Source organism: Egretta garzetta, unplaced genomic scaffold (assembly GCF_000687185.1).
Source record: "Egretta garzetta isolate BGI_Z169 unplaced genomic scaffold, ASM68718v1 scaffold333, whole genome shotgun sequence".
NCBI lineage: Eukaryota > Metazoa > Chordata > Aves > Pelecaniformes > Ardeidae > Egretta > Egretta garzetta.
This window is the reverse complement of record NW_009259179.1, coordinates 837491-850497: the sequence shown is the minus strand read 5'-3', so window position 1 is coordinate 850497 and position 13007 is coordinate 837491. Positions and strand designations below refer to the sequence as shown.

The following is a 13007-nucleotide window of genomic DNA, read 5'->3' as shown; positions in this document are numbered from 1 at the left end:
CCGGGACCCGGGACCGGGCCCCCCGGGAGCGGAGCGGGGATGGGGACGGGGATGGGGATGGGCAGAGCACCGGCATCCTCACCCCCCAAACCGCGGGTTCTGGGGGCGACCGGGCTGGGCAAGGCACCGGTAGCTCGGTTACAGTCCCGTTTTTGGTTCGCAGCGGCCACAGGCAACCACGCTGCTCCGGGTGCTGGCCCGGGCAGTTGTAAGGATGCGGCGGGGACAAGGGAAGCGAAAGAGCGAGGGGACGGAGCTGCCACCCGTGTCGCGGAGGAGGAGGAAAGAGGAGGAAGAGGAGGCGGTGCAGGAGGCCCGGCGGAGGGCGGCCCCATCCGTGCGGGAGTTCAAGTACAACAAAAAGCGGGTTCGCCTCGTCTCGCAGGGCTCGGACCTGAAGGATGGTGCTCGGTGCATCCTTTACTGGATGTCCCGGGACCAGCGGGTGCAAGGTGTGAACCAGCTGGTGGAGAGGGATGGGAAACGGAGCTCCCAGGGGTGGCAAAAGCCTTGGTCACTTCCCACGGTAGCCCTTGGAGCTGGTCCACCCCTCTGCAGGGAAGACTGGGGGGATTCCTCTTGCAAAATGCTGCCATCTCCATCTCCTCAGCAGAGCATCCCTCCAACACTGCCCCATGTGCTTTCTCCCCAGATAACTGGGCTTTCCTCTATGCCCAGCGCCTGGCCCTCAAACAGGAGCTGCCTCTGCATGTCTGCTTCTGTCTGGTGCCCAAATTCCTGGATGCCACCATCCGCCATTACGGCTTCATGCTGAGGGGCCTGCAGGAGGTGGCTGAGGTACGGCTACTGCGGGGATGTCCACGCTGGATGGGACAGGGCTCCTGGAGGAGGGCGAGGCAGAGCCATCCCTTCAGTGCATTGTGGTGGGATGGGGTCTGCAGAGGTAGAAACCATCCCATAGCCCTTTCCCCCTCGCTGCAGGAGTGTGCAGAGCTTGACATCCCCTTCCACTTGCTGCTGGGCTACGCCAAGGACGTGCTGCCTGCGTTCATGGTGGAGCACGGCGTGGGCGGGCTGGTGACAGACTTCTGCCCCCTCCGCCTCCCCCGGCAGTGGGTGGAGGACGTCAGGGAGCGGTTGCCGGAGGATGTGCCGTTTGCACAGGTGGGTGCCCACGCTCTGGGAGGGGAAAACTCTGGCTGGTGAGACGTGGGAGAAAATTGTCTGCTGTGTTTCATGCTTGCAGAGGTGCGCTGGAGTGACCTGAGCAGGGAGCGTGTGTGTCATGTCATCAGGACCATTTGCTTCTGTTCACACCCTCCTCCATGGCTTTGCTTCACAGGTTGATGCCCACAACATTGTGCCCTGCTGGATCACCTCTCCCAAGCAGGAGTACAGCGCCAGGACCATCCGGGGCAAGATCCATGCTCAGCTCCCCGAATTCCTCACTGAGTTCCCCCCCGTTGTTCGTCACCCATATCCCCCTTCCTGCCAAGCACAGGTACCAGCAAGAGATGTCTCCATACCTGCTCGCAGCCAGCCCCAGAGTTTCACAGCTTCTTGGTGATCCTGGGAGGGGATGGCAGGGGATGGGGACAGTGACCTGCCTGAGGTCATGTGTAGGTGGTGTGGAGAAGGGGATGCCCTGGGGAAGGGAGGTTCCCACCTTGTGCATTCAATTCAATAACACTCAGGGCAGCCCTGGCTGAAGGGTATCTGCAAATGCACTCATGCTGCTTGGTCGCCGCCCAGCCCATCGCTTGGGAGGCCTGTTATTCCAGCTTGCAGGTGGACCGCACTGTGAAGGAGGTGGAGTGGGCGACCCCTGGCACAGCTGCAGGGCTGGCTGTGCTGCAGTCCTTCATCGCAGAGCGTCTGAAGTCCTTTGGCTCCCACCGGAATGACCCCAACAAGGCAGCACTCAGCAACCTGTCCCCATGGTTCCACTTTGGTGAGTGTCCCAGGCTTCCCACTCTGCAGCAGGACCGAGCACGGTGGCTTGGACCATCAGCCTGACTTGCTCCCTCCCTGTGTCCCCAGGCCAGGTTTCTACCCAACGAGCCATCCTGGAAGTGCAGAAGCACCGGGGCAAGTACAAGGAGTCGGTGGATGCATTCGTGGAAGAGGCCGTGGTGCGGCGGGAGCTGGCTGAAAACTTTTGCTACTACAATGATAACTACGACAGCGTGCAAGGTAGCAACCTAGGTTGGATGGGTAACACTGGGGGCCAGGCTGGTACCCAACTGACCACCCCAACTTGGCAATCCCATTTCTGCTAGGAGAGGGGCTGTGGGGTCACTAATATGCCATCATTTGGCACCTTCTAGAGGTAGGACAGGAACTGGCGGATGCCCTCTTCAAGGCCAGTGCCTCCAGGGCATGGTGCCCTCAGTAGCCCAATTCCCCATCCCTCCTCAGGGCCCTGCAGGAGCAGGTTGCTCAGCGTTGCTCCTCATCTCTCCTGCTCTCAGGTGCCTATGACTGGGCGCAAACCACCCTGAAGCTCCACGCCAAAGACAAGAGGCCTTTTCTCTACAAGCTGCAGGAGCTGGAACAAGGGACCACACATGACCCGCTCTGGAATGCTGCCCAGGTAGTGCCCCATGTCTCCCCCTCTTGATACGCTGAGCCTTTGCCTGAGAGCAGGGAGAAGCTGGCACGGACTGACCCCTGTGGCGCTCTCATTCTCCCCAGCTCCAAATGGTCCGGGAAGGCAAGATGCATGGCTTCCTACGGATGTACTGGGCCAAGAAAATCCTGGAGTGGACCCGCTCCCCCGAGGAGGCCCTGCAGTTTGCCATCTACCTCAATGACCGCTACGAGCTGGATGGGAGGGACCCCAATGGATACGTAGGCAAGCTGCAGGAGGAGGGCACGGGGGTGGGGGGGCTGATCTCTGAAAGCCAAGGCCACGGTGGGTGGGGGGAAGGCTCTCTGCAGACAACCCAGCCCATGCTCCAGCCCACCTTGCTCTGCACCCACACCCCACCCACTCTCCGGATGCCTCTGAGCAAGAGGGAGAGCTGATGCTCCATCTCCATGCCTGGCAGGCTGCCTCTGGTCCATCTGCGGCATACACGACCAGGGCTGGGCAGAGCGGGCCGTCTTCGGGAAGATCCGCTACATGAACTACGCTGGCTGCAAGCGCAAGTTCGACGTGGGCCAGTTCGAGCGCCGCTACGCCCCCTGCACACTCTCCCAGTGACGGGCACAGCATGCCTTGAGATCCCTCATGCCCCTCTGTGCTGGGGACAGACATGCCTTTGCCAAGGTGCCAGCTTGCACCTTATACCCCAGCCAGGGATCGTCCCGGGCTTGCTGTAACAGCAGCAAACCCCAGGGTTTTGCAGGTCTTTTCTCTGCCATCACCCCCTGCTTGAGCTGGGGCAGCTGCTGGAGCCCTGCAGGGCCGGCGGGCAGCTGCAAGAGCCCATCCTCAGCGGGGCCGTACCTGCCAGAAACCTTTTCTTCAACCACTGTGCTCAGGAGCAAGCCCAAATCGCCATTGTTGCTGCTAACCACAGCTTAGATTTAGTCTGGGCAGGGCTTTTCTGGGGAAAAGCCTGCAGGAACTGGCTCCTTGTGCCGTGCTGCCTGCAGGGAAGCCCTGCTTCGCTCCATGTGGAGGCAGCACTGCGCGGGGCTTGCACATGCATCCTTCAACAGTTGTTTTAAAGTTTACAGCTTGTATCTCCTGTGTCTATGGTGTTTATGAGGCGATGCACACCCTTGCTGCAAGGGGAGAGCTGGGCTGTGCAGACAGGGATGCAAGCAGGGACAGGGCAGCCAAGGCCATGGCCGTGGGCCCCTCTGCCAGCAGTGAAGCAGGCTTGGGAAGGGGACAGGTGTTACAGAGCCCCTTAATCAGCAGCTTGTACCTCCCGCCCAGAGTCCAGTGGGCAGTTTGCAGGAGAAGGCCACAAACCAGATGGATTAGTCAAGGGGTGGTGACAATAACCCCCTCCCAGTGACATCTGGCGATGCATCACCAGTTGCACAAATTGTCCCCCCTCTGCTAGTGCATCCTGCTCCCTCCCTGCCCCAGGGGCCAACATAGCCCACCCGAAATGATGCCACAACACAACCAGGCCCCTTATTAACTTAGTTTATTAGGGACGGTATTTTCATTGCTATGCTGTGCAACAGTCTCGTGGGGAGAGCTCCAGCTGACGGCCGGGGCCGCCCCTGGCTCTCCCTTACAAAGAGCTCACTGGCTTGGCCAGTTCCAGAGTTGCTCGTAGCATTCAGTGCTGGGCAGCAATGTCAGTGCTGGGCACAACCCTGCCCTGGAGACCTCCACAGGGCTCGCAAGTCCCACAACTTCCAGACAAAGTCCATGGCGGAGGATTGAAACCACAAATAAGCCAAAATCCCTTCCCTCTTCTCTACATGTACTCAGTGCTTCTAGAAAGGGACCTGGGCAGCCTCTCAGCTGCTGTCCCATGACATTAAAGTGCTTCAAACAAAACAGGGTGGATGGAGGTGTGCTGCTGAGGCAGCTCCAGGGAGGGGGGTGCCAGCTCTGGGCAGCAGGAGGAGGACTCAGCTTGGGGTTAGGGGTAGGCAAGACCATGGCAGACCACCGGCTGGCAGCCCCAGGGCTTGCAGAGACGGAAAGCAAATGCTCCTCTGGAGAAAACAAGTAGAAGCAAGACCGGAGGAGGGAAAAAACCCAAGGAAGTGAGTGGGGGAGCTGAATCCCCTTTCCTGGGCTTACCTGGCTTTGTCAGGATGCTGCGGATCAGCGTGAGATGCTGCCATGCAGCGAGGCTTGTGGCCACCCTCCCTGACCAAACCCTGCTGCCACCTCTCCTGGTCCCAACCTCTCCCTGTTCCCCCACCCCTGCAGGGACAGCCCACGAGGGGTCACATCCCAGCCCCAAGCCAGGGCATGTGCTGCAAGAGCCATTGCCCCGAGATGCCTTCTGCCACTGTATTGCTCCCCAGTCCCTCAACGCCCTTCTCACACATACACAGGCCACACCGTCCTTCCAAACACCCCACTGCCACCCCACATCCCACCCATGCTACGGCAGTGCTGGACACTCACCTGTGCCATGGGCTAAAGCACACCCCTGCGATACAGAGGCACCTCTTCGACTGACCGCTAGCCCCAGAGCACAGAGCTCACCTTGTACCACCAGGTCCGACCCCGCGGAGCCATCAGTCGTGGCAGGTAGTTCTGCATAGGCGAGGGACCAAGCCTTTGCAGCACCCCAGTGCCAAACCCCTCTTCCCTGTGCACCCCCCACTGCAAGCAGGCTGCCTGGCCACCCCGCTGCACCGCAGCTGGGAAGACTTGAGGCTTTGCCTGGCACAGGGACCCCTCTCCCAAGGGGAGCAGGAGATCTGCTGGGATAGGGGACACCTGGCAAATGCCAGCCCCATCCAGGGGTGAGGAACCAGGAGCAGGACAGTCCTGGAGGTTTAATACCGGTGAGTCCCAAGCAGATCACATGTCCCTTAAAAAGGCATTTCAAGCAGCACCTCCTTGGTGGGGCAGAAACACACAGTTAAAAATACAAACGACTGCATAAAAAAATAAAACCAAATCCAGCAGATGATTAAAAAAACAAAACTCAACCTAAAAGAACAAACCGAGACAGAGGCTCAGGGGATGTGGCTGGAGGGCTGAGCCTTCACCCACAACCCGACAGGTCTCGGGCAGAAGGCAGCTGCACCCAAGGCAGGTCCTGGTACCATCAGAGTGAGGTCCCATGTCCCCCCAGGAGGACAGACCGGCAGCATGAGGAGGAAGCAGGGTTGGAAACCTCGCTGACTGCATCCTCTGGCCATGGGGATCTGCCTCTGCCGAAAGCCCAGCAGCACTGGTCCCCTTGTGTGGCTGCTCCGGGGGCAATGCCCCTCTGCAGCACTGGCTGCAGGCAGAGGGCATGGAAAGCAGCTCAGCACAGATGGCACGGCAGAGGCAAGGCAGAAATCTGGTGTTTTCACCACTGCCACCTCCTCTGCTCTGATTCTGGAGTGAGAGCAACTGCTCACCAGCAGTGTCCCAAGCTGGATTTGACAAAGGGAGCTGTTAAATGTACAACCAATCCCAAGCCCCCACCCTCCCTCCATGCACACAACTCCCAGCAACAGGACAGGGGATCAAAGGACTCTGAGAGCTGACTTCCCCCTCCAAGGAGCAGACGTGGCCACAGCTTCCTAGTATACAGCTGATGAGCAGAAAGTGCTGACCCCTCAAGGGACCCTGCCGGGGAGCAGGGCATGGGGACTGGCAGCACAGCCCTGCCTGGTCTAGCATGAACAACTGCTCAGAAATGGCCCCTGTTCTGCCTTCAGGATGGGCAGGAGGAGCTGCCTTTCCCCATGCAAAGGCAGCAGGGAGTGCAAGTAGTACCTGGAGCAGACCTGGACGATGGAAGATGCCCCTTTCCCAGCCCAGCACTACTGCACAGGGGAAAACAGATCCCTTCCAGACAGCACTCCAGGCCTCCTGCCAGTCCTCCTCATCTCCAGTCTGCATGGCTCTGTATCTGGTGATGAAGGCCACGCACATAAATAAACCCACAATCTGCTCCTCCGCTGCAACATGCTCATGTGGCTGCCACTGCCTCCGGCTGCTCCAGCTCTTCTTCGTAGTCCGAGATGTAGGACTCCATGCTCTGCTTGGCCAGCAGCTCTCTCCGGGCTTGAAGCCGCTCGCAGCGGGGACAACGGGTGGATTTGAAGCAGGATTTGTGGTAGCAGGCCTTGCACTCTGCGGGGGAGAGCATGGCTGAGAGCTGGCAGAGGCTGGCACAGATTGCCTGACGCTCTGCACCCCAGGGACAGATGCTCCAGGCTTGTCCAGGAGGACATTTCAAACTAAAGCCATGGCAGAACAAGCACCAGAAGCAGGGGTCCAGCACTGTTCTGGGAGCAGCAAGAAGTCATGCTGCAGGGTCCCAGCACTGGCTTGCAAAGCCTTTGGGAACACAGGCAGGAGGTTTCCTGTTCTGCACAAGGTCCCTCCCCAAACTTTACTGATTCTCTAAGGAAACAGTGACTCTGTCCCAAGTTTTCTTTGGCACTGTGCTTGCCAAACCAAGGCTTGCATTTCAAGCCACTTCAGAGGTTGGCTCCACACTGCAGGACCAAGCTCTGCTTGGCCATTAGTACTGGGCATTATTGAGGATGAGTCTTGGAGGGGCCCAGGAATTTCTCAGCAGGCAGGAAGGGCACAGAGACAAAGCTTTCAGGCTCTCTCTGGTCAGCTCCAGCCATCCAAGCAGGGGCAGGGGAGCTGCATGCAGGCTGCAGCCTGTCCCATAACCACAGCAGAAGGGACACCAGGGCTCCCAGACCCCCGCTCACTGCAGTCACAGCCCGACTGCCCGCTGCTGCCAGGGCAGGCAGCACACAGTGCGGTCAGGGACCTACACACTCCACCACACCAGCAGCTCTGGCCAAACGCTGTTATAATGCTGATCTGCTGCGGTGATAGCGTGGTGCAGAGGCACAGGCCATGCACAGAGGCATGCATGTCTGGCTCTGTACCTCTTGCTGGCACAAATGCTGCTCAAACTGGAGGCAGACCTTGGTCAGCCCAGGGTCTGTCCCCTCCCTCTGTCTCCCCAGGATCTCACCTTCACATGTCCTGCACTTGTTGAGCTCAAAGGGGAAGATGATGTCGCTCTCGTTCTGGCAGAACTCGCAGATGAAGCCTTTGGCTTGGCACAGCTGGAAGGAGAAAAGGTGAGGAAAAAGCAGCTAAATGCTCCTCATCTCCCTGGCAAGCACGGCAGGAGATAGAGCAGAGCAGGACAGCAGGACACAGTGCCCTGCTCTAACCACATGGGACAGCCCTTCCCCAGCATGGAGCACAGCATGAAAGAATCAACATATGTCAGGGGTGGGGGAGAGCCAAAATGAAGTAACAAACAACCCGTACGTGCTGGATAGGAGCTCTGTGCAGCAGGCAGCAGTTAGCGTTGAATCAGTTAATTTGGTGGCTGCCCTGCATGTCAAAGCCCTCCCCATTGGTTCTCTTTGCAGCAAAGCCTGCTCCCAAGGGTGCTCCCAAGGATGCAGAGCCATGCAGGAGGCAGGTGAGGAGGCCTTACCATGCACTTCTCAATGTGCAGGCTGCCTGCCTTCAGGAGCTCCGTCAGGAGAGGCACCAGGTCCCCTTTCTTTGTGGCGACGAGGTCACTCAGGGAGTAGAGGTGCAAATCCTCCGTCAAGTGGCCAGGCACCGCATCGAAGGAATCTAGGAGGCTGCAAGGAGAGAAAAAACAGAGCTCAGAGCAAAGCGACTCCACTAAGCCCCCTCTTTCCACCACTGCTGCTTTCTCTCCCCCTCCACGCTCCTCGCTGCACAGATCCCCAGTGCAAAGTGCCACAGGACAGATCCAGGACAGCAAACCAGCTTCATTTCACAGCCCAGGACTCACTCTTTAGCTAGCCGACACGTCTTAAACATGTTCTTCATGTGGAAAAGCTGGATTCGCAGCAGCTGGAGAGGAAGGGGGGACACAAGAATCAGTAAACAGAGCACGGTCCTTGGCCAAGCAGGTCTGCCCTGTTTCCTCCACTGGTGACACAACCGCAGCTCCTCAGCTCCTGCTCCCCTGCCACCATAGTGTTTACACCACGCATGGCAAAGCCAGCACAACCACCATCACATCCTCCAGGAGATAAACCGGAGCCCAGCTGGACACCAGGCAGAAATTCCTTTTGAAATTCCTATGTTACTGGACAAAGAACAAGAGGTGAATGGAAACCCATGATGCTGAGGTTTCAAGCCTCAAAATCTAAAATATCTGCTTCTCCCCAGCTTCCCTGGAATACGGTTTACAATTGGAAGTCACCCACCTCACCCAAACCCCCACTCCAGAAGGCGTGCAAAGGGACTTACCCACACTTGGTTGAGAGACTTCACTTTCCGGTACAGGGCAGGATTGATGTCCTGCACGTTGAAGAGTGGGTCGCTCCAGATCTTGCCCAGCAGGTCTTTGGAGAAGTTGCTCACATAGTACTTGCTGAAGTCCCACTTGCGCAGGATGCGGCTGGGGATGACCGTCTGGGAGTTCTCGTGGCAGCACTGGCAGAAGTACTTCCCCAGGTACTCACAATATCGCAGCCGCTTGATGTAATCTGGTCAAACCCAGGCAGACAGGGAGGTCAGCCAAGGCACGGGCTCTGCCCAACCACACATACTGGACCCCCAACGCTGCTCAGCATTTCCAAGCAGCAAGGCAGTCTGCCTTGCTGGTACCTCCTCCAGACCCAGAGTGCTCAACACAGGTGTCTGCAAGCACCCCTACCAACTGCAAAAGCATTTGGGACCACAGTCCAGTCTCATGCAGCCACATCTACCTAGACATTCAGGAAACACAGCTGGTCAAAGAGCTCTGCAGCTCTACCCACAGCAGAACCTGCTGGGAGCTTTAGGACCCCAACAGTTGCCTTTGCCTTGGATGAGTCAACATCTCAAATGTCCTCCAAAGGACAGGCTGGCTGCTCTTTGCCTCCACCAGCCCCGTGACCTTCTGGAGAAGGTGGCTCCCCTGTGGGTGGTGCACATGAACATGCAGGCAGAGCTGGAAAAGGCAGGGTACCATCTCCCTACTGACCTTGCACTGAGCTCTGCCACCACCCACCCACTCTGCGTCTTCCCACTTGTTCACCCCACTCTCCAGCTACATGGTCAGGGTCCCAGCACTCACCAGGATCAGTCCGGATGCCACAGCCTGCACACCGGTAATTCTGCTTGGCCACAGCCACCTTCCTCCTGGCCAGAGACAGAAGACAACATGCCTGAGTCCAGCCCTGACAGCACCTGGCACCAAGAGGATGGGCCCTGGCACAGGTCTGGATGGCAGAGATGACCACATGCTTTGCCACTTAAGTGTGGACAACAAATCCAAGGGGAAAAGCCCTGTTGTGCCCTGGTGCACACCAAAGGCAGCAACTGCAGGCACTGACTCCATCTCACAGCACCAGCTGCTGGTGGTGACCACCATGGATTTACCAGGCTCAGAGCAGGGAAGCCCCGGTGGTCAAGAGGGAAGGAGAGGATAATCAACCTTGGTGTTGATGGAAAAGGGTTGGAAAGGGCAGGTCCTCAGAGAGCCCTTGTCCGCGTGGGTCCTTACGTTGGGGCTGGGTGAATGTTGAAGATGATCTGTGGTCGCGGTGGGGCCCACTCCAGGTTTCCGCGTACCCGAATCCTCAGCTTGTAGATGTCGGCATGTTCTCCGTCATCAGGAGAGATGGGCAGAGAGTCAGGGATGGGCAGGAGCTGGGAGACGCAGACAAGAGGGTCAGATCCCTGCCTGGTACTGCAAAGACAATGCACCTGGCTGGCCTGCAGAAACCTGCAACTCCAGCCCTCTGGAAAACTTCCAGGCATGGAGCTACTGCTCCAGCTGAATGGGAGCTGGAGAAGGGATGCCCCCAGGGATCCGGGCACTCTGCTGTAGGAGGCTGCGGTGGCAGAGCCCCACTAGGCTGCACCCATCTCCAGAGCCTGGACAAAATCCCTCCTCCAGCTCCACAAGGGGATCACGAGGACTAGCAAAGCCCTTCAGCAGTGGGCTGAAGCCAGGGGTTTAGGGAAGATCAAATGCAATCGGTGATCAGGGACTCACACCCCTACCTTCTGCGGGGCATCGCGCTCGGGGACCAGCCACTCCAATTCAGAGGCAGCCGGGAGCTGCATGCCCTCAAACTGCTTCAACAAGCCCATGGCCACAGCGTCTGCAGAGTTGGAATTGAGGAAGGAGTGGGATCTAGACAGCGAAGGGAGTGGTTAGAACCGGCTCTCACAGCCGCGCCCTCCTCTCAAGCCCCGATGCTGGTTCCAGCTCAAGCTGAAAATGCTCCCTTTGACCCTGGTCCCTTATTTCTGCACGGCTACACAGGCTTAAAATTGATAGATGTGATTGATTTCTGTCTTTGCAGCTGCCCCTGAGAAAAGCTGGCTAACGGCACAACAACAACTGTTTGGAAAGGCAAGCAAACCATATCTTACTTAACAAAACCTGTGCCTGTTTGCAGGGGAAGCTGCAAAGTGAGAGTCAGTGTCCATACGAGCCAGAAGTAACTGCTCTCCCAGTACGAACCCACCCAAGAAGCTGCCAAGCATGGACACAGCTTTATATTTCGCCCAACGAGCAGAGGGGCCCCTGCATCCCAAAGGGGTTTTACTTCCAGAGCATTAACACAGCACCTGTGTTTAAACCAGGTTGCGATTCACCTCCCCACAGCCGCCACCTCTCCACCCCAGGGCAGTAACAGGAAAGGGCTCAGCACTTCAGGCTTAAGCTGCTGCTGCACTGCACAGTCCGTGAGCATCGCTGTGTGCCAGTGGTTCCACCTCTGGGTGACAGCACAGTGGCGAGGGTTGGAGACAAGGTGTCAGCACCACGTAGTCTAACGGGCCATACCAGCAGAGAGTGGGGAGGCAGGGGAGGCTCGGAGCCAGCAGCGTGCCAGCAGCCAGTCCAGATGCTCCAGATTGTGCCAGGTCCTCTCCCCAGCCTCTTGCCTACTAGGAGGTATGGGCATCTCTCCTGACACCAGTCCACATCGTATCTGTCTCACGTGAATATCCTGATCATCCCAGGTGCTGCTTCTCAAATTTGAGACTAGGACCCAGTGCCCCACTGCTAAGTAACGGAAGGGAAGGAGGGCGGGAGAGACAGATGTTCACTCCAGTGCAAAACAGCAGCTGGTGCACGTGGAAGAGCAGAGGGGGGCTGAAAGGGGAACTTGGTACCAAGATGTCTCGCCGCGAGCCGAAGACGTACATGGACTCCGAGGAGAGAAAGGACTTCCTGCTGGAGTCTGGGTTCCTCTTGATGTCTGCATCTGCATCACAAACAGACAAGGTGGAGCAGATGGGGCAGGGCAGGAGGATACACTCATTTCAAACCAAAACTTTACTGTAAAGCTCATTAAACTGTTCAAAAGCACGTGAACTACAGCATCAACTTCTACCAGTGGTGCTGAGCAGCAAGGAGAGGTGCAGTCTAATCAGTCACCTGTTGGAATTACAAGGGAAGGACATGGTGGGATGCTGTGAAAACAGTGAGCCTGGGATTTGGGGAAGACAAGTGGCTGCTGGTACAGGTCACACACCAAGTCACACCAAGTGACATGGCCTGAAACAGTACGCACACAGGAGCTAGGAGGGCAGGACAGCAAGGTTAGCAAGAAGGTTTAGTAGCTCTCTACATGTAGTATAGATGCTACAGGACATAGCAATGGGATGCAGAGCCCTTCTCTCTACTTGACCACAACCTGTAAGAGCAGATGGTGGCCACGCCACAGCTCGTCAGCCAGGGCTGGCAGCCTAAGCCCAGCACTCCAGAGAAACATCGGCATCCATGCAGAGTGTGGGACAGCAGCCATGGGGGCCAGCCCTCTGCAGAGGGCACAGACCGACCTCCCGAGGAGGGAGGGGTCCAAGATAAGGTGCAGGACACTGGGGTCCTGCTCCCTCCACCCCTCCTTCAGCTCGCCAGCAGCCCTGGGCTGCCCTGCATCCCTCCTCAGTGCCAGCCTTGGGTACCAGGCAGTACCCAGCGGTACCTTCATCACTCATCTTCCTTTCACTCTGGCAGGATAGACCCTGACAGGGAACTCGTCTCAATGATGGAAGGACCCTGAGACAGGAGACTGGAAGCAGCAGTACAAGGCAGGCAGAAGCAGGCGGAACCCCTGCTTCATTGCAGACAGACTCCCAGAAAAAGGAAGGAGGGCATGCAATGGGAAAGTACTACAGGTCAGAAGAGACTGGAAGCAGCAGTACAAGGCAGGCAGAAGCAGGCGGAACCCCTGCTTCATTGCAGACAGACTCCCAGAAAAAGGAAGGAGGGCATGCAATGGGAAAGTACTACAGGTCAGAAGAGAGTCATAGAATCACAGAATGTTTTGGGTTGGAAGGAACCCCTAGAGGTCATCTAGTCCAACCCCCCTGCAGGAGCAGGGACACCGCTAACTAGATCAGGCTGCTCAGAGCCCCGGCCAACCTGGTCTTGAAAGTTTCCAGGGATGGGGCCTCCACCACCTCTCTGGGCAACCTGTTCCAGTGT

The 13007-nt window shown here is 57.7% G+C and overlaps 2 protein-coding genes across 5 annotated transcripts in view; one reads left to right on the top strand and one right to left on the bottom strand.

The window, feature by feature from the left end:
* The first annotated feature begins 188 nt into the window (after positions 1–188).
* On the top strand, positions 189–3166 carry LOC104123391 (deoxyribodipyrimidine photo-lyase). The gene is made up of 9 exons (XM_035891230.1): positions 189–452; positions 653–798; positions 943–1125; positions 1304–1462; positions 1714–1912; positions 2002–2154; positions 2433–2554; positions 2656–2815; positions 3012–3166. The coding sequence occupies exons 1-9, from the start codon at positions 215–217 to the stop codon at positions 3164–3166; spliced, it is 1515 nt and encodes a 504-aa protein (XP_035747123.1). The 5' UTR covers positions 189–214.
* Positions 3167–4056: 890 nt separating this feature from the next.
* Positions 4057–13007, bottom strand: part of RUBCN (rubicon autophagy regulator) — a 24674-nt gene continuing 15723 nt past the window's right edge. For 3 of the 4 annotated variants that reach the window (XM_009635607.2, XM_035891213.1, XM_035891214.1), the window contains 9 exons: positions 11721–11781; positions 10568–10700; positions 10065–10210; positions 9636–9700; positions 8825–9063; positions 8361–8422; positions 8031–8184; positions 7554–7647; positions 4057–6685 (listed from right to left, as the gene is read on the bottom strand). In XM_009635607.2, the coding sequence (XP_009633902.1) occupies positions 6522–6685; positions 7554–7647; positions 8031–8184; positions 8361–8422; positions 8825–9063; positions 9636–9700; positions 10065–10210; positions 10568–10700; positions 11721–11781 (1118 nt within the window). In that variant the 3' untranslated portion in view covers positions 4057–6521. Of the gene's footprint in view, positions 6686–7553; positions 7648–8030; positions 8185–8360; positions 8423–8824; positions 9064–9635; positions 9701–10064; positions 10211–10567; positions 10701–11720; positions 11782–13007 lie in introns of those variants that run through there. The other variant, XM_035891215.1, reaches the window with a different exon arrangement.